The 25,232-nt window shown below is 24.0% G+C and overlaps 1 protein-coding gene across 1 annotated transcript; it reads right to left on the reverse strand.

Moving 5' to 3' along the window:
* Nucleotides 1-5,121: 5,121 nt before the first annotated feature.
* LOC133039372 (uncharacterized) lies at nt 5,122-21,040 on the reverse strand. The gene is made up of 3 exons (XM_061118254.1): nt 20,677-21,040; nt 20,430-20,575; nt 5,122-5,259 (listed from the first exon to the last, which is right to left on the reverse strand). The coding sequence occupies exons 1-3, from the start codon at nt 21,038-21,040 to the stop codon at nt 5,122-5,124; spliced, it is 648 nt and encodes a 215-aa protein (XP_060974237.1).
* Nucleotides 21,041-25,232: the final 4,192 nt, after the last annotated feature.

Raw genomic sequence — 25,232 nt, forward strand, 5'->3', positions numbered from 1 at the left:
ATGGGTGACCTTCTGGGAAGTTTTCCCAGGAAGCGTGCGAGTGAGGACAAAGCACACTGGAAACACTCGTGTTGGTTTGTAGGGTCAGTCGTCAGTCCATAAAGCAGCCAGAGTGACGTATTCGTGTATAAGAGTCATTCATTCCGTGGGTGTAAGGGCGAGACGTCCCCGCTTCAAGCCTCCATTGGGTCCTTACACCCACGGAATGAATGGCTCTTATACACGAGTACGCCACTCTAGCTGCTTCCTGGATTGATGACTGGACCTACAGACCAACACGAGTGTTTCCAGCGTGCTTTATCCTCACTCACACGCATCCTGAAATTGCTCCAGTCCAAGCACGCTTAACTATGGAGTTCTTTCTAGATGGGCTACCGAAAAACAAGATGCGCCTTGTTGATATAGGTAGTACCAATCAATCCATTTAAGCCCTCTTCAACTGTGTAGTCCCATACCTACACATTCTCAGAATCATCCCACTTGACCTTCCCCAGGCGGTGTGGGATTGCACAGCTTACCCGGTGTTTCCCCTTACGGATCACGGCACTACTGACTGTCACAATCACCCCCCCTTACGGGGTCCGACGTCCTCGTCGACCACACTTTCGGTTGGGTCAAGGCTCTGATACCATTTGTAACGTCCCCGCTTCAAGCCTCCATTGGGTCCTTACACCCACGGAATGAATAGCTCTTATAAACGAGTACGCCACTCTAGCTGCTTCCTGGATTGATGACTGGCCCTACAGACCAACACGAGTGTTTCCAGCGTGCTTTATCCTCACTCACACGCATCCTGAAATTGCTCCAGGCCAAGCACGCTTAACTATGGAGTTCTTTCTAGATGGGCTACCGAAAAACAAGATGTACCTTGTTGATATAGGTAGTACCAATCAATCCATTTAAGCCCTCCTCAACTGTGTAGTCCCATATCTACACATTCTCAGAATCATCCCACTTGACCTTTCCCAGGCGGTGTGGGATTGCACAGCTTACCCGGTGTTTCCCCTTACGGATCACGGGACTACTGACTGTCACAACGTTACACGTTTATTATAAATTATTATTTTGAGCCACTTATAATTTAATTTTTCTTGGATAGATGAAAAAACGAATTTAGTTGATGTGATGAAGATAATAATTAATATTTTTTCAATTTTAAAGTGGAATAAGATTTCAAAAAAACATATTATATATATATTTTTATAAATATTTCACTAAATTTTGGTATTTTTATTTTTGATACTAATACGATATACACAAATGAGTATGAATTATTTATATGAGAATTTTATGCATTAATTATCTATCACTCAAAAAAAATGTACTTATTATACACTAAGAAACATCATCTTCAACAAATTTTATAATTTTGTAACTCATTTGAATCATTTTTTCCTCTTATATCAATACCATTACGATTTATAACCTTTTTTTTTATAATGAGTTATATTTTGCCAATTTTAATGTGGGAGTAGATTTTAAAAGACAAATCATATATATATATAGAGAGAGAGAGGAGGTTCTAATGGTTACATTTTTATTGTAACCATCATAGTTACATTTTTTTTAGCCATTGAATCACTATTAAATGGTTGTGATTAATTTGGAGATTAAATAAAAAAAAAAATAAAAAATGACCTGTAACCTGATATTAACCTGCTAATTTATTTCCTTTTAAACTTTAATTAAGATTAATTATATTTTAAAATTAAATTAAGTATAATTATTAATTAATTTTTTACAATTTATTATTAAATAAGGATCTTTTAGCAATTTATTTTTTTTACACTTAAATTATTTTAATTTTTATAACAACTCTTAATATATAATTTAAAATTATACACATATAATTTCATAATTAAAATTTTCTTATACTTATAATATTAATTTAAAATGATTACACTTTATTATACTTCTTGTATATCATTGTATCTAATAATAATATCCTCCCTTATATTGTCGATATTGTACTTCATCTGAGTTCTGACTATATTTGTTATCTTATTCTTGTTTAGATTTGTTTCATCATCAACTATGTGTGCTTGAAAAGTATATTTTTTTATCGATCAAGCTTGGATACAGTTTATGATTGCAAGATAATGTGCCATAAGAATGGGAGTCAATTTTAAATGTTATTGCTGCTGCTAGCACTTTCTTTCTAGAACTAGTTTCCATTGATGAGTGCCTTTCAATGTAATTTTGATTAAAGATTTGGGCTCAAGGCTGAATGGTATTTCATTATGTACAGGGCAAAAAGGTTAATAAAGTTCCAATATTCTTTGTCCCAGCTACCCAAAATGTTTGTCTCCCAAATGCAATGCTATAATAATTGGTTGCTTAACGTTGTCCATAAGAGGAGATAAATTTGTCTAACACATCCTAATCTACAGGTGTTAATGGACTTATATAGTCTTCTAAATTTTTATCAATCTCTAAAAAAATTTAAAAATTACTCCAAACAGCTACATCAGGATCAATCCATTCATAGCTAATATCTTCATTGTCATGCTCAATTCCACTGTTACTCATGTCAGAGACATCTTCTTTACATTTCTTTTTCACAAAACTCATGAAATGAAAAAAAAATTATCTTCATCTTCGGACAAATTTGCTAAGGTTCTATGTTTTCGTTGTCAATCATTTTTCGATGTAAGTGTGGTGGAGAGTGAATGAAAGAGGATAATTGCAAGTAAGACTTTAGTTAATTAGAATTTATAATTAAAAAAAATAAAAATCAAGACTTTAAAGATTAATTAGATTTTAATTAAGTGTCAATATAATATCATCATGTTTTTTAATTTATAAGGACACATCCTGCAAAAAAGAAGCAGGGTGTGCTCTTGTAAAAAAATTCATTATAAGGACAAAATTTTAATTTATATAAAAATAATTTTAATTTTTGTAAAAAAAAATTGTAAATATTATAATTAAATAGCTTACTTGTTAAAATAATTAAGCTAAGAGATTTATATAAATAAAAAAAATTAATTATAAATTTTAATTGCTAAAAAAGTCTTCTTAAATATTTATTTGATTATTTAAAAATAGTCAATTATAATTAATTAATTCTAAAAATGGAATTTTTACCTATTAGTAACCTTCTATTATAGGTAAAAAAAAATGTAAGCATATGGTTACAATAAAAATGTAACCATTAAATAGTCACCTATATATATATTCGTTAATATTTTTGCTAATTTTTGGTATTTTTATTCTCTAATACGATATACATACATGAGTATGAATCATTTTCATTCATTTTCTATCACTAAAAAAAACTTCAAATATACTTATTCAAAATTAAGTAACATCATCTCCAACAAAATTCATAATTTGGTAATTACTCATTTGAATAATTTTTCTCTCTTATCAATGCCATTTAGATTCATAACCTTTTATACTTATCCATGTTGTTTTTTTTTCTAAAAGAAGCCTTTTAATCTCTTTAATCTTACTTCACTTTTGAATTCTACGAACAAATTGTCAATCTCATATGATTCAAATATATTCATTCCAACAATCACCATCAAATTTATTAGAGATCATAATAAGACTCGTGAAAGTAAAAAAAATATATATATTAATAACAAATATTATTACTTTTTTATAATAATTAATATTCAGCTTATCAATTGAAACATAAATATAAAAGAGGAAAAAAAAAAGACATAAATACTGATGCTATTATATTTCAACATTTTTTCATATAACAATTAAAATAATATTAGACATACTATCTATAATATAAAATTATTACTGAATATATATATACGAATATTTCCACAAAAGTATTTTTTTTAAAAAAAAAAAAAAAAGAAATATAAGAATTGAAAATGCATAAATCTCATATCATATATATTTTTAAAAATATTATTAACTAAATAAATATAATTTAATAAAAGTGAGAGGATGAGGGATAAAATTAAAAAAAAAAATATCAATCAGTTTACATATATTCAAAATAAAGATACATTTTATAATTAGTAATATAATAATTTTATATTTTAATTTTATACCTATCTCAATACCAAACAAATATAAAGAGAGTTACTATCATCTCTATTCATCACTGTCCATCCTTCTCAAACTTTCTATCTTTCTACTATATATTTTTATTACATGTAGGCACAATATTTTTTCGGGAAATTATAGTAAATGACCCCAAGTCATACGACTATGTTAGTTTATGTCCTCATTTCAAAAAAATATAGTAAATGACCCTAAATCATAAGACTATGTTAGTAAATGTCCTCATTTCAAAATCATTAATGTTTTTTTATTATTTTTTTTGAATTAGAAGCAAATTATTAAAACATTATGATATATCTATATTAGTTTTGTTAAAATCTTTTTTATTTAAAAGTATTGTCAATTTTTTTTTAATTTTTTATGAGTTGTTGTAGGTTGTTGGTATATAGATTTTATTGTACGGTATATTTCTATTTTGTTGTATGGTATATTATTATTCTTAGATGATATTTATTTTTTATTATGATATGTATAATAGTGGTATATAATTTTATTAGCATAATAAAAATATTTTAATGTATGTATATAATTTTATTGACATGCTACATATATTTAATTATTATTTTTATATTTTTTGATTATATGATTATTTATTTTAAATAATATTTTATTATATACGATGGTAGTATATAATTTTGTTATCATGGTATATATATATTTTAATTGTGGTATATAATTTAGTTAGTATATTATACATACATATACATATATTAATAATCTATATTTTTATTATTATTATTTTTTGTATATATATTTTGGTGAATCTTATATATTTTTTGTTATACGGTATATAATATTTTTAAATAATATTTAAGTTCTATTTTCTATTGTACTTTCTAGAACTAGTTTCCATTGATGAGTGCTTTTCAATGTAATTTTGATTAAAGATTTGGGCTCAAGGCTGAATGGTATTTCATTATGTACAGGGAAAAAAGGTTAATAAAGTTCCAATATTCCTTGTCCCAGCTACCCAAAATGTTTGTCTCCCAAATGCAATGCTATAATAATTGGTTGCTTAAAGTTGTCCATAAGAGGAGATAAATTTGTCTAACACATCCTAATCTACAGGTGTTGATGGACTTATATAGTCTTCTAAATTTTTATCAATCTGCAAAAAATTTTAAAGTTACTCCAAACAGCTACATCAGGATCAATCCATTCATGGCTAACATCTTCATTGTCATGCTCAATTCCACTGTTACTCATGTCAGAGACATCTTCTTTACATTTCTTTTTCACAAAACTCATGAAATGAAAACAATTATCTTCATCTTTGGACAAATTTGCTAAGGTTCTATGTTTTCGTTGTCAATCATTTTCGATGTAAGTGTGGTGGAGAGTGAATGAAAGAGGATAATTGCAAGTAAGACTTTAGTTAATTAGAATTTATAATTAAAAAAATAAAAATCAAGACTTTAAAGATTAATTATATTTTAATTAAATGTCAATATAATATCATCATGTTTTTTTATTTATAAGGACACATCCTGCAAAAAAGAAGTAGGGTGTGCTCTACTAAAAAATTCATTATAAGGACAAAATTTTAATTTATATAAAAATAATTTTAATTTTTGTAAAAAAATTGTAAATATTATAATTAAATAGTTTACTTGTTAAAATAATTAAGCTAAGAGATTTATATATAAATAAAAAAAATTAATTATAAATTTTAATTGCTAAAAAAGTCTTCTTAAATATTTATTTGATTACTTAAAAATAGTTAATTAAAATTAATTAATTCTTAAAATGGAATTTTTACCTATTAGTAACCTTCTATTATAGGTAAAAAAGAATGTAACCATATGGTTATAATAAAAATGTAACCATTGAATAGTCACCCATATATATATATATATATATATTCGTTAATATTTTTGCTAATTTTTGGTATTTTTATTCTCTAATACGATATACATACATGGGTATGAATCATTTTCATTCATTTTCTATCACTGAAAAAAACTTCAAATATACTTATTCAAAATTAAGTAACATCATCTCCAACAAAATTCATAATTTGGTAATTACTCATTTGAATATTTTTTCTCTCTTATCAATGCCATTTAGATTCATAACCTTTTATACTTATCTATGTTGTTTTTTTTTTCTAAAAAAAAGCCTTTTAATCTCTTTAATCTTACTTGACTTTTTGAATTCCACGAACAAATTGTCAATCTCATATGATTCAAAGAATATATTCATTCCAACAATCATCATCAAATTTATTAGAGATCATAATAAGACTCGTGAAAGTAAAAAAATACATATATTAATAACAAATATTATTACTTTTTAAATAATATTTTATTATATACGATGGTAGTATATAATTTTGTTATCATGGTATATATATTTTAATTGTGGTATATAATTTAGTTAGTATAGTATACATACATATACATATATTAATAATCTATATTTTTTTTATTATTATTTTTTGTATATATGTTTTGGTGAATGGTATATGTATTTTTTGTTATACGGTATATAATTTTTTAAATAATATTTAAGTTCTATTTTCTATTGTACTTTTGTTGACATGATATATAATTTTAGGGATATGATTTTGTCCCGTTATTGTACTTTCACGGATTGTAATCCGTGATGTACGGCAACCGTCAGATGAGGGAATTATTTGATCTGACGGCTGAGATTGATCTAGGGGTAATTAGGGTTAAAAGTAGAAACGTACCCTAACACTCATTTAATGTACCCTGAAACCCATCTAATGTACCACGAAATACATTCCGTGAAAGTACATCACGGGACAAAATCATATCCCTATAATTTTATTAGCATCCTATTTATTTTTATTTTTATTTGTTGTTATTATTATATATATTTCTATTGTAAGGTATATATTTTCTGTTGTATGGTATATAAGTTTTATTGTATAGTATTTCATTTTATTTAAGATAATACATGTTTAGTTTTTATTTTAGTATACATAAAGGTGATATATAATTTTGTTAATATGATAAATATAATTTTTTTTTAATAATATTATACTATTTTGTTTTATTTTTTATTGTAGGTATATACGTTTTCTTGTATGGTATATGATTTTTGTTGTCTATAATATATCATTTATTTAATATGATATTTAATTTCTATTTTATTATATATAAATTTTTTGGTATGTATTCATATTTTAATGGTAGTATGTATAATTTTGTTAACATGATATTTATATATTTTTAGAATATTAATTTAGTATGATGTGACATCTCATACTTTTTTCATAGTATTTTTACTATTTTGTGAGAGGTTTAAGTTTTGTCTAATAAAAAAAAGTCTACTAACTTTGTAGAAAATCCCACATTGTTTAAAAAGTATTATGGTTTTCTATATCTAAACTATAAATAAATTTTTCTTTGCCACTTTCATTAGTCTAATCATTATTTTTTGCTTTCTATAATCAATCATTAATATTTGTATATTAATATAAAGGAAAGCACATAAGGATATAGGTAGCTTTCTATAATTTTTTTTTTATATATTTTTTTAATTTTTTTGAGAGTATCATGTTAATGTACTAAGAAGATATGATTATTCAACTAAGTTTACTTTTTGTAATAATCCCACATTGTTTAAAAAGTATAGTGCATGGGTCATTACAAATACACTATAAATAAATTTTTTCTCATAGTATTTTAATTTGTCCCAAAATATATATTTTCTTCCTTGACTAATTAATTAAATTACTCTTATTTAATTAATTAATTATATTTTTTTAATTTGTCCCAAAATATGTATTTTTCTCTTTGACTAATTGATTAAATTAGTTTATTCATTTAATTAGTTATAATTTTTTTAAAAAATTAATTATCTATTCTATAGTCTATTACAATAATATACATTTTATATTTTATATAAAAGTAAAATATATTTTTCATCTTAATTAGTACACTTTTAAATTATAAATAAAATATTCTTACATTCATTTTGATTTGTCTAAATATACATGGTTGATTTATCACTTGATATTGCCCAATTACATATAATCTTTATTTTATTATTATTTTGAGTTCTCAAATCAACTCTATTTATTTATCTAATATATTTATATACTCATTTAATAAAAATTACTTAATATATAAAAAAATACAAAAAAATAATCATAAATTAAATTTGATTTTTTTAATGATTATAATGATTGTACGAGGGACGATATAATTATAACCATTACGCGATTGCACAACCAACTTCATACAGTATCTATCATTTTAATTATTACAAAACAGTAAGATAAATAAATATTTCAATATAGAAGCAATTAGTCATATGAATCGTGACCTCCCTTTTTATCATTATAATTTAAGGCATATATTTCACCACATAATTTATTAAAATTAATTATTTTATCAAACATTTCATAAAGACCAATTTTATTATTAGCCTTTTTTTATATAAATCTCTCATTTTTTTAGTTTTTAAAAATAGATAATATTGGGCTGCCCTTTTTTTACAGTTATTATCTTATGAAACAAAATATAAAAACTTTCATACTATTAAAGAAATAATAGGTCTAAATAGTTTTTTAAAAAGAACTACATCATCAGTCCAATTTATTAAATCTAAAAATAGTTTTTTTTTTCATTTATTCTTTTATAATAATACATGCAATTTCTTTATTAATTCTACTAGTTTTAACATCTATCACGAATCTTTTTACATATTTTAAAAATAATATGTTTCTAATTTCAATACTATTACTTACACATATCAAAATACTATATTTTAAATTAATCATTCAACAAGTACAATATATGTATATATAATAAAAAAAATTATAAAAGTTCAACAAAACCGCGCTTCACGCGGCTTAGTTCCTTAATATATATAAAGGAGGGTTTTGAAGAGATGATGTGACATTCTCTTATTCTAATGTTCTACTTTTTCTAATTTGTAATTTTTTGTTTTTTCTATTGTTTTGTATTTAACATTATTAATAACAACAACCAATTAATAAAAAAGAAGAATTCTAATAGGCATTATCAAATGATGAATGTGTTTTCTCACTTTTATAACTTACACTATATTTATTCTTATTATTAAGTCAAATTCAAGTGTAGTTAAAGTGTAATCTTTTTAAGATTTTTGGTGTTACAAAATTATGTTATCTCTCTTTATATATATATATAGGGTAATTATATGGTAGGTCCTAGTATTTTTACCCTATAGTATAGGGAAGAAAATTCAACCAATAAGAAGTGAAAGAAAAGAGAATGTATAAAGTGTTTGTTTACATAGGTGTAGGAGATTATTACAATATTTTGTATTATTATCTTATTCTTATTTTACATTATGATAAAATACTTTTTTTTATGTATTATGAAATTTTTATGTATTATGAAATATAATTACTGGGGTTCATTGACCACTTTTCAAGTAAAACTAGCTTAACTGATATTGTTTTTGAAAATGAAGCTTAATTGATGTTAATAACTAATATACTATATTTATTTTAATATGTTTTTATTATTATATCAAAAATAAAAAAAGAAATAAAATTTTTAATCAAAACAATAAATAAATAATATTGGGTATGTTTAAAGCCCTTAAAGGGCTATTTCGATAGACTCTTATCTGTTTTAGCATTTAAGAGAATTTTTTAATCTAATTTTTTTTTCATGATTGTGTACGTTATAGTCATTTAGAATCACTTGTAAATTTTTAAAAAATTCTGAATAGTTTACAATGCCGAAAAATAAGATTTAAATATTTTGTTGCACACACGACTGTTTTTTATTAGCATCCTATATATTTTTATTTTTATTTTTTGTTATTATTATATATATTTCTATTGTAAGGTATATATTTTCTGTTGTATGGTATATAAGTTTTATTGTATAGTATATTATTTTATTTAAGATAATGCATGTTTAGTTTTTATTTTAGTATACATAAAGGTGATATATAATTTTGTTAATATGATAAATATAATTTTTTTAATAATATTATATTATTTTGTTTTATTTTTTATTGTAGGTATATACGTTTTTTTTGTATGGTATATGATTTTTGTTGTCTATAATATATCATTTATTTAATATGATATTTAATTTCTATTTTATTATATATAAATTTTTTGGTCTGTATTCATATTTTAATGGTGGTATATATAATTTTGTTAGCATGATATATATATATATATCTTTTGAATATTAATTTAGTATTGTTATAATTTCTTTGTGGTATATAATTTTATTACTACGGTATATTAATTTTTAGTACTACGATATATCTAATACTGCTGTATATATTTAAATACTCTAATATATTTATTTATTTTTGTTACAATATAATAATATGTAATACTAAAAAAATTATACAACTTAATTTTATTATAATATATATTTTTCTAAAAAAAAATATGTCATAAATGTATTTTTATAATTTTTATAAGCTAATTTATTAGGTTTGGCCATTTTCTTAATTTTTTTTTTTTAAAAAAGGACATTTACAAACTTAATTTCTAAATTTAGAGTAATTTTGCATCTCAACCCTATTTTTTTTCCTATTTCTAAAAAAGAAAAATAAATAAAATTCTAAACGCACGTGCAGTTTGATTTTTTAAAAAATACAAATTAATTAATAAGGTGACATCTTATTTTTTTATTTTGTGGTATTTATTTATTTTATTAGACTTTTAGTGAGTTTGTATTTTTTTTATAATTTTGTATACATCGAATAATATATTTTCTTAGTAATTTGTTTAAGTAAAAATCTCACATATTTACAAATTATGTTAGGGTTATAAGTAAATCATTTCTTTATTGATCACTTTAATTTTTCCAAATAGTATTTTTCTTTTATTTTATATAAGTAATTGAATACTTAAATCTTGCTCAATATGTATTTTTTTCTTTGACTAATTGATTAAATTAGTTATAATTTTTTTTAAAAACAAAATTATCTATTCTATAGTCTATTACAATAATATACATTTTATATTTTATATAAAAATAAAATATATTTTTCATCTTAATTAGTACACTTTGTTATATATTTAAGCATTATCACTATAAAATTCATTGTCTTTTTAATTTCCTTAATTTTGATTCATATCATTTCTCACTCTTCCTCTCTCTCCTTCATTCTTATATTATATTTGTAAGTCTTAACATTTTATTGCCAATTAATTTTCTAGCTTTTCTCTTTGTTTCATTAGTTATAGTGAAACCATTAATGACATTTTTTTTTTTGTTTCCACTCCTTTTAGTTTCTAAATAATAGTATTTTTATAATATTGTTCATGGATAAAATAGTCAATAATTCTATTTTTTTTAAGCGTTTATTATAAATTATTATTTTGAGCCACTTATAATTTAATATTTTCTTGAATAGATGAAAAAACGAATTTAGTTGATGTGATAAAGATAATAATTAATATTTTTCCAATTTTAAAGTGGAATAAGATTTCAAAAAATATATTTTGCCAATTTTAATGTGGGAGTAGATTTTAAAAGATAGATCATATATGTATGTATATATATATATTTTTGTAAATAATTTTGCTAATTTTTGGTATTTTTATTCTCTATACTAATACGATATACATACATGAGTATGAATCATTTTCATTCATTTTCTATCACTAAAAAAAACTTCAAATATACTTATTCAAAATTAAGTAACATCATCTCCAACAAAATTCATAATTTGATAATTACTCATTTGAATAATTTTTCTCTCTTATCAATGCCATTTAGATTCATAACATTTTATACTTATCTATGTTATTTTTTTTCTTACAAAGTCTTTTTATCTCTTTAATCTTACTTGACTTTTGAATTTCACTAACAAATTGTCAATTTCATATGATTCAAAAAATATATTCATTCCAACAATCATCATCAAATTTATTAGACATCATAATAAGACTCATGGAAGTAAAAAAACAAAATATATATTAATGACAAATATTATTACTTTTTTGTAATAATTAATATTCAGCTTATCAATCGAAACATGAATATAAAAGAGGTAAAAAAAAAGACATAAATAGTGATGCTATTATATTTCAACATTTTTTCATATAACAATTAAAACAATATTAAACATACTATATATAATTATAATTGAATATATATAAATATATATATATGAATATTTCCACAAAAGTATTTTTTTTTAAAAAAAATATAAGAATTAAAAATGCATAAATCTCATATCATATATATTTTTAAACATATTATTAACTAAATAAATATAATTTAATAAAAGTGAGAAGATGAGAGATAAAATAAAAAAAAAATATCAATCAATTTACATATACGTAAAATAAAGATACATTTTATAATTAGTAACATAATAATTTTATATTTTAATTTTATACCTATCTCAATACCAAACAATATAAAGAGAGTTACTATCATCTCTATTTATCACTGTTCATCCTTCTCAAACTCTCTATTTTAATTAAAAAAATGCACAACATTTTTTTTTCTATTTCTAAAAAAGGAAAACAAATAAAATTCTAAACGCATGGGCAGTTTAATTTTCTAAAAAGTACAAATTAATTAATAAGGCGGCATCTTATTTTTTATTTTGTTGTATTTATTTATTTTATTAGACTTTTAGTGAGTTTGTGTATTTTCTTTTCATAATTTTGTATACATCGAATAATATGTCTTCTTAGTAATTTGTTTAAGTAAAAATCTCACATATTTACAAATTATGTTAGGGTTATAAGTAAATCATTTCTTTATTGATCACTTCAATTTTTCCAAAAAGTCGTAGTATTTTTCTTTTATTTTATATAAGTAATTGAATACTTAAATCTGGCTCAATTAAGTGATTAAATTTAATAGACATCTAAAAATTAATTTTATATTTTTTTTTATACATTTGATAATTTTCTTAATTACTTATAAAATTGTTATTTCATAATTAGTTTCTATATACATTAATTAGTGTATGTATATACATATTAAGTAAATAATTAAAAAAATTGAAAAGTATTAGATTTAATTTTGTTCATAATTAAGAAATAAATTTAAAAATATATAATTTTAAAAAAATTATTAAAACCGCGAAGCGCGGATCTATTCCCTAATCTATATATCTATATATTAATATAAAGGAAAGCACAAATGAGATGAAGTGGCATTCTATAATTATTTTTTGGCTATTTATCTATTTTATTAGGATTTTAGTAAATTTGTGTTTTCTTAATTTTGTGCATGTTTAATCATATGACTTCTTAATAATTTTGTTTTGGTAAAGTCCCACATGGATTACAAACTATATATAGTGGTTATACTATAGGTTATAAATAACATATTCTTCATTTACTTTAATATGTCCAAAAATTGTTTTTCTTTTTATTTGTATGGGTGATTGAATTAATACCTCAATCTTGCCCAATGAGTTTTTTTTAAATGAGTTATATATATTTTTTTAATTGGTCAAATTTATATAAATATTCAATAATTAGTATTTTGCATTTGAATATTTTTCTTAATTATTTATAATTTTTAAAATTTACTTTTTTATCTTATAATTACTTTCAATATATATATTTTTTAAAGCAACTTTTAATATATATTTTAATTAGTGTATATGTTCGTTTAATTTTTGCATTATATATTTCTATATAAATTTAATTTGTCATATATTTTACATTTAAAAATAATCATGTTCAGTAACACATGAACAAATTCAATAAAAATAAATTTTTTACATAAATTAGTTTAACACGGAATCGACATTACACTTAATAGCATGAAGATATAGTAGGTTGGTACATGTTTTGTGTGCACATATAATTATTCTAATTATTACTAAAAAAACATATATTTTCTTAACACGTATTTAAACTTTTGATAACTAATTACAATTTAAATATCATTTCTATTTATAATTGTCCTAAGTTTGGACCAAAATTATTTATAGCAAAATTGAGATTAATTTTGTAGAAGTTTTATTATATCTACAAACACATTTTTAAGTAATTTGACATCATAAAAAAATAACTTATACATATTTGTAAATTTTTACAAATTTGTAAATTCTTGTACATGTTTACAAATAATATTACTAAACACAATCTATTATATTTGAAATTAATTATTTTTAATATAAATTAAAAAAAAAAAAGCCTAAACATGACTAAAAATGTAATGTTTCCTTATTGTAAAAAGTAATTATTATTAACACCTTATGTTTTACAAAATAAAACAGAATGATATCATGAACTTGATATTCATCGAACTATGTTAGTGTTAGAATTATATTAAAAATCAGATCAAAATTGTTAAAAATACATTGTAGAATTAAGATTGAAAACGTTGATCTATAAAGGAAAACACAAACGAGATAAAGTGGCATCCTATAATCACTTTTTAGCTATTTATTTATTTTATTAAAATTTTAGTAAATTTGTGTTTTTTTAATAGTTTTGTGCATGTTGAATCATATGGCTTATTAATAATTTTATTTTGGTAAAGTCCCACATGGATTTCAAACTATACATAGTGGTGATATTATAGGCTATAAATAACATATTTTTTATTTACTTTAATATGTCCAAAAATTGTCTTTTTTTATTTGTGTGGGCGATTGAATCTATACGTTGCTCAATGAGTTATTTTTTTTCTTTTGAAAATGGGTTATATACATAATTTTTTCTGAATTGGTCAAATTTATATAAATATCCAATAATTATTAGTATTATTTCTATGTACTTGATCATTTTTCTTAATTATTTATAATTTTTATAATTTTCTTTTTTATCTTATAATTACATTCAATATATATTTTTCAAAATAATTTTCAATATATATTTTAATTAGTGTATATGTATGTTTAATTTTTGCATTATATATTTTTATAAGTTTAATTTATCATATATTTTACATATGAAGATAATCATATTCAGTAACACGTGAATTCAGAATAATAAATCCTTTACATAAATTAGTTTAATACTGAATTGACATTACATAGTTAGATGTAGTAGGTTGGTGCATATTTTATGTGCACATATAATTATTCTAATTATTACTAAAAATTTGTATATTTTCTTAACATTGTATTTAAAATCTTAACAACTAATTATAATTTAAATATTATTTCTATTTATAATCGTCCCAATTTTGGGCCAAAATTGTTTATAGCAAAATTGAGATTAATTCTATAGAAGTTATATTATATCTATAAAGATATATTTTAAAGTAATTTGACATTATAAAAAATTACTTATACATATTTGTAAATTTTACAAATTTGTAAAATTTTTATACATATTTACAAATAATATTAGTAAAAAAATAATCTATTGTATTTGAAATTAATTACTTTTAATATAAATTAAAAAAAAAAACTAAACATAGTTAAAAATATATTACAAAAGATAATTATTATTAACACCTTATGTTTCACAAAATAAAACAAAATGATATCATGAGCTTGATATTTATCAAACTATTTTAGTGTTAGAATTATATTAGAAATTAGACTTAAATTGTTAAAGATAAATTTTAGAATTAAGATTGAAAGCGTTTGTCTAAAATCAGACTCAAAATATCATTATCTTTTATTTTACAAGATATATGGTCTAAAATTATATTAACTCTAATACAAAACCGCGCGAAGCGCGGATATGTTACCTAGTATTTATACAAAGGAGAGTTTAAAAGTGATGATGTGGCATCTCATATTTTTTTCATAGTATTTTTACTATTTTGTGAGAGCTTTAAGTTTTGTCTAATAAAAAAAAGTCTACTAACTTTGTAGAAAATCCCACATTGTTTAAAAAGTATTATGGTTTTCTATATCTAAACTATAAATAAGCTTTTCTTTGCCACTTTCATTAGTCTAATCATTATTATTTGCTTTCTATAATCAATCATTAATATTTATATACTAATATAAAAGGAAAGCACATAAGGATATAGGTAGCTTTCTTTAATTTTTTTTTCATATTTTTTTAATTTTTTGAGAGTATCATGCTAATTTTTTTAAAAAGTATAGTGCACGGGTCATTACAAATACATTATAAATAAACTAGGAAACAAAAGCCGCGCGTTGCGCGGTCTTAAAAAAAATCATAAGCTATAATTATTATTGAAAAAAGTTTATTTTTTAAATGTGAACTTTTTACAAAGTTATATCATAGAAAAAACTGAAGTTTCTAAAAAATAATAAAAATGCATTGAAAAAATATAATTTATCTTATCATTCTTTTTTTTTTAATGGATATCTTATCATTCTTAGTCTTACATATATGAATTTTTTTAATTATTAACAATTAATTTATTAAAATATCTTTTGAGAAAAGTTTTTAAGGTGTATTTTTTCTTAAAAATCGACGATCACTATATTTTAAAACAAAATTAATAGTCACTAATAACACACATATTTTTTCACTGATAAATTAATAAAAAAAATATATAAAATATTATTTAAACTTTCAATAATAAGTTACAATTATTAATATTAATTATTACTTAATTTTTTTAATAATAGACATACAACAACTTAATTAATTAATTAGCATTATTCATAATTTGTAATAAATATTAAAATTACTACAAAAATAGAGAGATTAGCAAAAGAAGAATATACCGCCACCTCTTTAATTAGTTTTTTTGTTGTGGGAAAATTATTATCATATTATTGTTGCATTTATTTTTAAATAAATATTATAAGTTGAATGATCATGTAACTTTACTTTTTACTTAATTAAATTATTATTATTATTATTTTAAGACAAATCAATTATTTAATTATATTATTTATGTGAAATTAAAAATTGAAATTATCAAAAATTATGAAAAATAAAGTATCATCTCACCTCTCTATATTATCATTGTTTTTTTTTTTTCACTTTTGAGAGTATTTTTTGTTTTTAACAATCCTATTAGAGATGAATTATTATTGTTCAATTAATTTTTTAATGCTAAAAATGAGTATCATGATCACATAATCAATATTAAAATAATGTCAAGACATTTATTTTATTACAAATATAAAACCATTAGCATTTATTAACACAAAATATATTTTAAATAAATAAATTAAAAATAATATTTTCCATCATGTACTTGTTATAGTTGCCTCTATTTTTAAGTATGATCATTATTATTTTGTATCATCTACACTATATTGAGAGTGGTATAACATTCTCTATGCATTAATAAATTATCTCAATATTTAATGAGAAAAAATGTATTGCAAGACTAAAAAATTATACAAATAGTAGGAAAGAGAAAAAATGAGAAAGTATCTAATATTACACTATATATATGTAATATCTATACATGTGTATAAAAAATGGAGTAAAAAATGATAAAAAAAACACAAATATATTGTTAAAATATTTACATAGAGAAGTAAAAGGTATGAATACTTGACATTATAAAATGATGATGAAAATAATAAAAAAAAATTGAATAAATATAAAAAAAAAATAGAGAAAACAAATAATTAGAAAGAAACCTCATATAAAATGCTATTTTTTTTAGCATATATGATCATCCATGACAATTTGTTCCAATCTTTTTAATCCTCTTCTTAAAATTCTTTTCCCTTCCCATCTTCATATATGTGTCAAAGTGTTTGTATTTTTATATCTTCAACTCATCTATATATATTATATGGAATATGAGGAGGTATAACTAAAGGTCTCTTAAAATAAATTTTGTAATTATAACATGAATTTATTGAATAGTTTTTTTTCTTTTGAAGAATGGCAAAAGCTTTATTTATCATAAAATCAATGCAAATATTAATGTAAATATGAATTAACATATAATTAATTAAAATAATTAGAAAATGAATAAAAATTTGAGAAAAAAATGAGAGAATAGAAAAATTAGCTCTTTGAAAAGTTAAAGGATTACATTATCTATCCTAACATTAGAATTGTATAATTATATATATAAATATATAGATAGATATATAAATATAGCTATATGTATATACTTTTTTGCAATATAAATATGTATGCATATATTTTGAATTGTTAAAGATTAATCAATTATATAGGTTTACAAAATTACTATACATATATCATATTTTTTGGGTGTAATAAAATATCTATATATATATAGATGAGAATACTAATAGGTTAAAAGAATACTAATAGATTATAAAAAATTAAAAATGGGGAGGTTACATTATTTTTTTCTTATTATTCAATAAAAAAAAATTAAAAAACATAAAAAAAATAGAGAAAATAGAGAAATGGAAGAAAAAGATGCCACATCAATGCTCTTATGCTTTTCTTTATTTATATATATAGATTTTTTCTCATAGTATTTTAATTTGTCCCAAACTATATATTTTCTTCCTTGACTAATTGATTAAATTAGTCTTATTTAATTAATTAATTATATATTTTTTTTTTAATTTGTTCCAAAATATATATTTTTCTCTTTGACTAATTGATTAAATTAGTTATAATTTTTTTTTTTAAAAAAAATATCTATTCTATAGTCTATTACAATAATATACATTTTATATTTTATATAAAAATAAAATATATTTTTCATCTTAATTAGTATACTTTTAAATTATAAATAAAGTATTCTTACAATCATTTTGATTTGTCTAAATATACATGGTTGATTTATCACTTGATATTGCGCAATTAGATGTAATCTTTTTTTTTTATTATTATTATTTTGAGTTCTTAAATCAACTCTATATATTTATCTAATATATTTATATACTCATTTAATAAAAAATTACTTAATATATAAAAAAATACAAAAAAATAATCATAAATTTAATTTAATTTTTCAATGATTTATAATGATTGTACGAGGGACGATTAAATTATAACGATTACGCAATTGCACAACCAACTTCATACAGTATTTACCATTTTAATTATTACAAAACAGTATGACAAATAAATATTTCTATATAAAAGCAATTAGTCATATGAATCGTGACCTCCCTTTTTATCATTATAATTTAAGGCATATATTTCACCATATAATTTTTTAAAATCAATTCTTTTATTAAACATTTCATATAGACCAATTTTATTACTAGCCTTTTTATATAAATCCCTCATTTTTTTAGTTTTTAAAAATAGATAATATTGTGACGCCTTTTTTTTTTTAGAGTTATTATCTTATGAAACAAAATATAAAAACTTTCATACTATTAAAGAAATAATATGTCTAAATAGTTTTTTAAAAAGAACTACATCATCAGTCCAATTTATTAAATCTAAAAATAGTTTTTTTTTTCATTTATTCTTTTATAATAATACATACAATTTCTTTATTAATTCTACTATTTTTAACATCTATCACCAATCTTTTTACATATTTTAAAAAATAATATGTTCCTAATTTCAATACTATTATTTACACATATCAAAATACTATATTTTAAATTAATCACTCAATAAGTACAATATATGTAATAAAAATTATAAAAGTTCAACAACACCCTTAGTTCCCTAGTTAAAAATATAGTAGTTTGAAAATATAATTGGATATTTTTTCTTACTAAAATGTTAAATGTAGTATCTCACAAAATAAATTAGGTATTTTTTTTTTAAAAAAAAAAAAAATAGTTATATTTTGAATAAATAATAGTAAAAATATAAAATATAGTATTTTAAAAAAAATAAATTTAAAGCCTTTTTATTAAAGGATTTTTTGGGCCTTGGTGGGGGCCTTCCCACCTTGAATCGGCCCTGCTAGCTTAGAAACACACTAAAACAAAAACAAGCTACTTACAGCAACCTCAAAAAAAATGGACAACCTTTACCTCATACACATCAATCGAATAACTAATCTTTGCTTTTGTACATTTAAATTTCTGTAATTTACATTGTAAGAATTATCTTGATTTCTTTCACTATGTACAATATGAGTGAGAGAAACTGTCAAAATAAATACATCTATTCTTGTTTATCCACAAGGTGATCTAGCTGCTGAAATCTAAAGGCCAAGCTCTGAATCCCAATAAGTTGAATAACAAGCCGACCACTCTTTGAGATAAATGTACATTTAATGAAAATATAAATATGACTCTCATCTAGGATACCACAAATTGGACAGATTATAGAATTAATAGGGATGCAGGATCGAGAAGAAGATCCGTACTAAGCAAATGGGAGTTGACAAGATACTAGAGCACAAATCTATGTTTCAGAATACTAAATCTACACCACATTGCTTGTTTGTAGTTCACATGAGTTTTCTACAACAAACTATTATACAGTTTAACAGCCTTGTATCTGCCATGTCTACCAGCAGGTAAAACATTTTTCTTGCTGGAAACATGTCTTAAATGAAAAAAACTTTCACCAATACCAGCTTGAGTCTGGCCTTAGGTTGTGCTCTCAGAGGTTAGTAATAATTTCGAGTTTCTTTCTCTCTAGACTTTGATCTTGCTTGAGAGTGATGGTATTTTTCCTTCGAACTTACTTTCTCGGGTGATCTTCCTCTTTTTAGATACACTTCTTCTCTCTTAGATTCCTTTTCCAATTGTAATTCAAAATTCTTCGATTTATGTGCGCCAAGAACATCCTCCAATACAGTTATGTCTCTACCATACTTGATGGCTTTCTTGACTTCTTGATATACAATTGGAAGCAAACTCAACAAGATGATGGTCTTATTTTTTTATCAACCTTGTGATTTATATTAGCTAATCCTACAATAATCTCATTACATCTATCAATGTTATCATCTAGAGAAAAGGAATAAATCATTCTAAAATCGTATAACCTTTCTAGCAAATTAATTTTGTTAGCAATTGATGGCTTTATGTATAGTTCTTCCAGCTTGTTCCAAACTCCTTTGGTTGTCTTCTCTGCGATAAGTTTTCTTCGAACACTGTTTGACAGATACATGATGATCGTGTAGTACGACATCTCCTCTATTTCTGCAATTTCCTCTAGTTTCTTCTCGGCCAAAAGTTTCTCAACTCCAAGAACCTTGGATAACTTCTGGTGCACTAGGATTCCTTTCAAACTTTCTCTCCATAGTGCAAAGTCTCTTGTTCCATCGAACTTCTCCAATTCAAATCTTGCCATTGATGACATTAAAGTTCCTTCAAGAATTGCAGCGGAAAGAATCTTGATTCTACGTTGTTGATCGATTACCAAGCTCTGATTTGTGGAAAAATTATAACTAATGGTGTAAAATCAAATCAACTAAGCTTTAAACAATCAAACAATCAGCAGTGAGAAGATTAACAAATCACGACCAATAATCAGAGAAGAATAGGGATGAACTTATAGTATAAAATTAAGAAATGATTAAAGCAGTAAAACAATAAAGTCAACACCAATATATATACTGGTTCAAGTCTGATAGATCGATGTGATCTATTGCTCTACTCCAGATCTAGAACACCACCAAATCCTCTTTATTCATTGAGCAAGAACATGTACGATACAGTTAAGATTGATTCTCTGATGAGTTCTCTCAAAGTGTTTCAACTCTCACACTCTTACACAAGAATTTTCTTCATTTATAGAAGATTCTTCATACAAAATCTAAACCCAATCTCTCTCTTTTCTCTGTACCTTTCTCTCTCTACCTCTCAATCTTTTCTCTCTATCTCTCAACTCAATCTGATCGTTATATCTAAAAGGATTAGTGTTGGTGGTAGTTATAGGTTTAGGAACAAGATCCTAAAGTCGGTGGCTGCAAGAAGTTAGGTTGTTAAGTTAGTTAGGAAATAACTAACTTAACCAACTCTCCTATGAGTGAGATCTCCACATCAGCATAAGTAAGAGTGTATCTGGGAACATGTATGAAGGCTTTTAGAATCACGGACCAAGGCACTCGCTGAAGGAACAATTGGAGTTGACTATTTGAGAGTCTCTTCCAGGAGAAACAACTAGCCATCCGGAACCCCTTTGTGGAGGAGGGCTAGTTTTCCTGAAGTCTACACCCGGAGTGGACATGATAGTCATCCGGGAACTACCTTTTGATGGGAACAATCATTCCACGAGACTTCTTCCAAATGGACAAGTAAGTTGTTTGAGAACATACTTTCGGGAGATAAATAACTTTCCAAGAATAACTTTTGGAGACCTTTTTTCATTTGGAGGGACTATACCACAGAGTCAAACCATATGTGTCCAGTGTGTTGATTGGTGTGAAGTGTGGTCTTTTAAGTTTGTTTGGTGTTTATTCTCTTGAATTCCCATTCTCTTGGAACAACAGTTATTTAAAAAAAATCTTGATAGCGTTTGGTAACACTTTTATTTTTAAAATTTTTTAATCACAAAAATAAAAGTAGAATTTTTAATTTGTTTTAAAAAAAATATATATGTTTTATAACCACTTTTTCCTTTTAATTAAAAAAAATGTATTATGTAACAACTTTTATTTTTTGCTTTTATTTAAGTAAGGAATTATAAGGAATTGAGCTGAGAGAAAGTGGTCGGTTGTGGTTCGGCACAAGGGTTTGGTTCTAGGTCTAGTTACGGGTTCAGTTGTAAGCCTGGGTTTCGGGATCTAAGTCCGGGTCACTGGTCGAGGTCTGGGTCTATGTTCTATTGAACATATTTTTTTTAAATATTTTTACTTTTTTAATTAAAAAATAATAAAACATTACAAAACACACCCTATAAATGGTGTCTTTGAATTCGAGTTATGACTTGTATTACAATTGATTTAAGGATAGTTCATGAAAATATATAAAAGTTTTCTTTTCCAATGTGACGAAAGTGGCTCACTAAAAGAGTAGAAAGTACTATACTAGCACTAGTTGATAATTGACTATACTATTACAAGAGAATGTAACTTGTTTGTGAAAAACATTCTCAAACAGTACTGTGGATTGTGTTCTTTTAAACTTGTTTATTATTTATTCTCTTGATTTTGCATTTTCCTTAAAAAGCTCAACTATATGAGAAAAGCATTTCAAACCTTGTTTCATGATTTGAATTATCACTCTTTCCAGCGTGCATGTTTTATAAAAATTTTGCCTAAGACAAATCAATAATTTTTATGATTTGTTCAAATTAGATATGTAATTATTGAAATAATTGTTGGGATGTTAAGAGTCTGTTTGGCTTTACAGTTTAAAAACTATTAGGAGTCGTTTGACAAAAATTTTTAAAAACTGTTTTTTAAAAATTGAGTTTTAAAAAACTAGAAAACAGAAAACATTAAAATGTTGTTTTCAATTTTCAAAAATAATTTTTTTTGTCTAACATATTATATTTTATATTTTGCTCATGTAGTCGGATCCTACACCCGAAATCATACCCGAATCTAGACGTGGATGGGTTAATGTCATGGTATGGTGCTAAAATATTGATTTTTTTTCGTAAGAAAAAAATCTAAAAACTGTTTTTAAAAATTTGTGCCAAACACCATTAAATTTTTAAAATGACAAAAAACAGTTTTCTATTCTCTTTTGTAAAAACTCAAAACTGAAAACAGAGCCAAACAAGCTCTAACTTTTTTATCATCCGGGCATTGAGTTATTTTTATGCAAAACCTCCCCTAAAGTATTTTCACCACAATAGAGTTAAAAAAAAAAAAAAAAAAAAAACTGATGAGATTGCAGAGTAACAGTCACATTCATAACTAGCTATTTAGATGAATAGGTCATATCCATATAGGAAAGGTAACTTAAACAGAAATTAACTGTTGAAGGTCAAAAAATATGTAAAGGTAAATCAAGTATTGAATAAAAATGTTGTTCATAGTGTAGAGATAAAAAAAAAATAACAGCATTAACAACTAATAAGATTAGTTACAACCTAACTAACTTGAATAAGTAAACTACAGCTCATAGTAACCTAAGTTTGTTTGAAGAAGCAACACATTGTTTTCTCTAAGAAAAGGAAAATGACAACTAACTATTGGCTTCGTTGAACAAGAATTTGTTTGTTGAGTACTTTATCCTGAACAAAATACAAGTAATTTCGATATGTTTTGTACGAACATGTGGAATTGGATTGGCAGCTAATAATATTGAGCTAAGATTTTCACACCATATCGAGGGCGGAGGAAGAAGACTGACTGTGAAGCTCTTTAAGTATTGATTGAATCTAAGGTCAGTTCAGTAACGATTGTTGCTAAGCTGTGAAATTCTTCGATTTTGATCAGGCGGTGAACGCCGCCTGACTTTCTGGAATCAACACAATATTGAAGAATTTGGTGGTTGAGGAGTGTGTTCTAGAGAGATCTTGCTAGATGGAAATGGGAGAATCACAAGTAGAACAACTAGCAGTAATGATTTCTTTTTATACTGATAATAATTTGTATATTATTATCATGAAACAATGGCAATAGATGATAAAAGAAGACTTGAAACATATTATAATTGATAATTCTTCAGTTGAGAGCTATCAAGTTGGGTTGGAAAGGGCTGGACATTTTCAGCGGGTTTGACCCGAACCCGAGCAACCCGCCCGAACCCGAACTGGTGAACCCGCAAAAAAATTATTTTAAAAAAGTTTCGGGCGGGTTGGGTTCAACCCGGTACCCTTCGGGTGGGTTGGCGGGTTGAGATTTTAGGGGTACCGGGTTTCGGGTTGAACCCGTGAACCCGCCCGCCAACCCGGTTTATAAATATATTATATATATTTTTTTTATTATTGTTTTTATATATATAATATGGACTTTAGATTTTTATGGACTATGGATATTGGATATAGATGTATTTTGAAATATTTTAGTTTTTATTTTTATCATGATTCATGAACATGAATATGAAGTTTGATTTGAATCTTTGATATATAAATAGGTTGTTTGTTTGGTTGTTGGATTGATTAATACATTTTTTCTTCAATAGTAGATACTATGAACAAATTGTTATATTATATATGCTTAATTTAATAAATAAAAAAAACAAAAAATTAATTATTTGAATAAAAAATTAATTTTTTTAAAGAGTTGACCGAGTTGACTGAGTTGACCGGGTCAACCCGCCAACCCGCTAAACCCGACTAACTGAAACTCGCCAACCCGTGACCCGCCAACCCGCCAACCCATGCCCTTTTCGGGTCCGGGTTCGGTTTCAATTTTTTGAACCTGAAACCCATGAACCCGAAACCTGCCAACCCGAAACCCGGTAAACCCGGTAAATATTTAGATGAATGAACACCAAAACTGTACAAGAATCCACACACAAATCAACTCTTTGAGGAGGCATCGTGATTTATGACTGGTTAACCTTAAAAAGAGCTTGATGAATGAATATTTTGGATAAATATAATAAAAGGTAAGCACAATTATGGTATTTTATATCTTCGATAG

This window comes from Cannabis sativa, chromosome 6 (assembly GCF_029168945.1).
Source record: "Cannabis sativa cultivar Pink pepper isolate KNU-18-1 chromosome 6, ASM2916894v1, whole genome shotgun sequence".
In the NCBI taxonomy this organism is placed as follows: Eukaryota; Viridiplantae; Streptophyta; class Magnoliopsida; order Rosales; family Cannabaceae; genus Cannabis; species Cannabis sativa.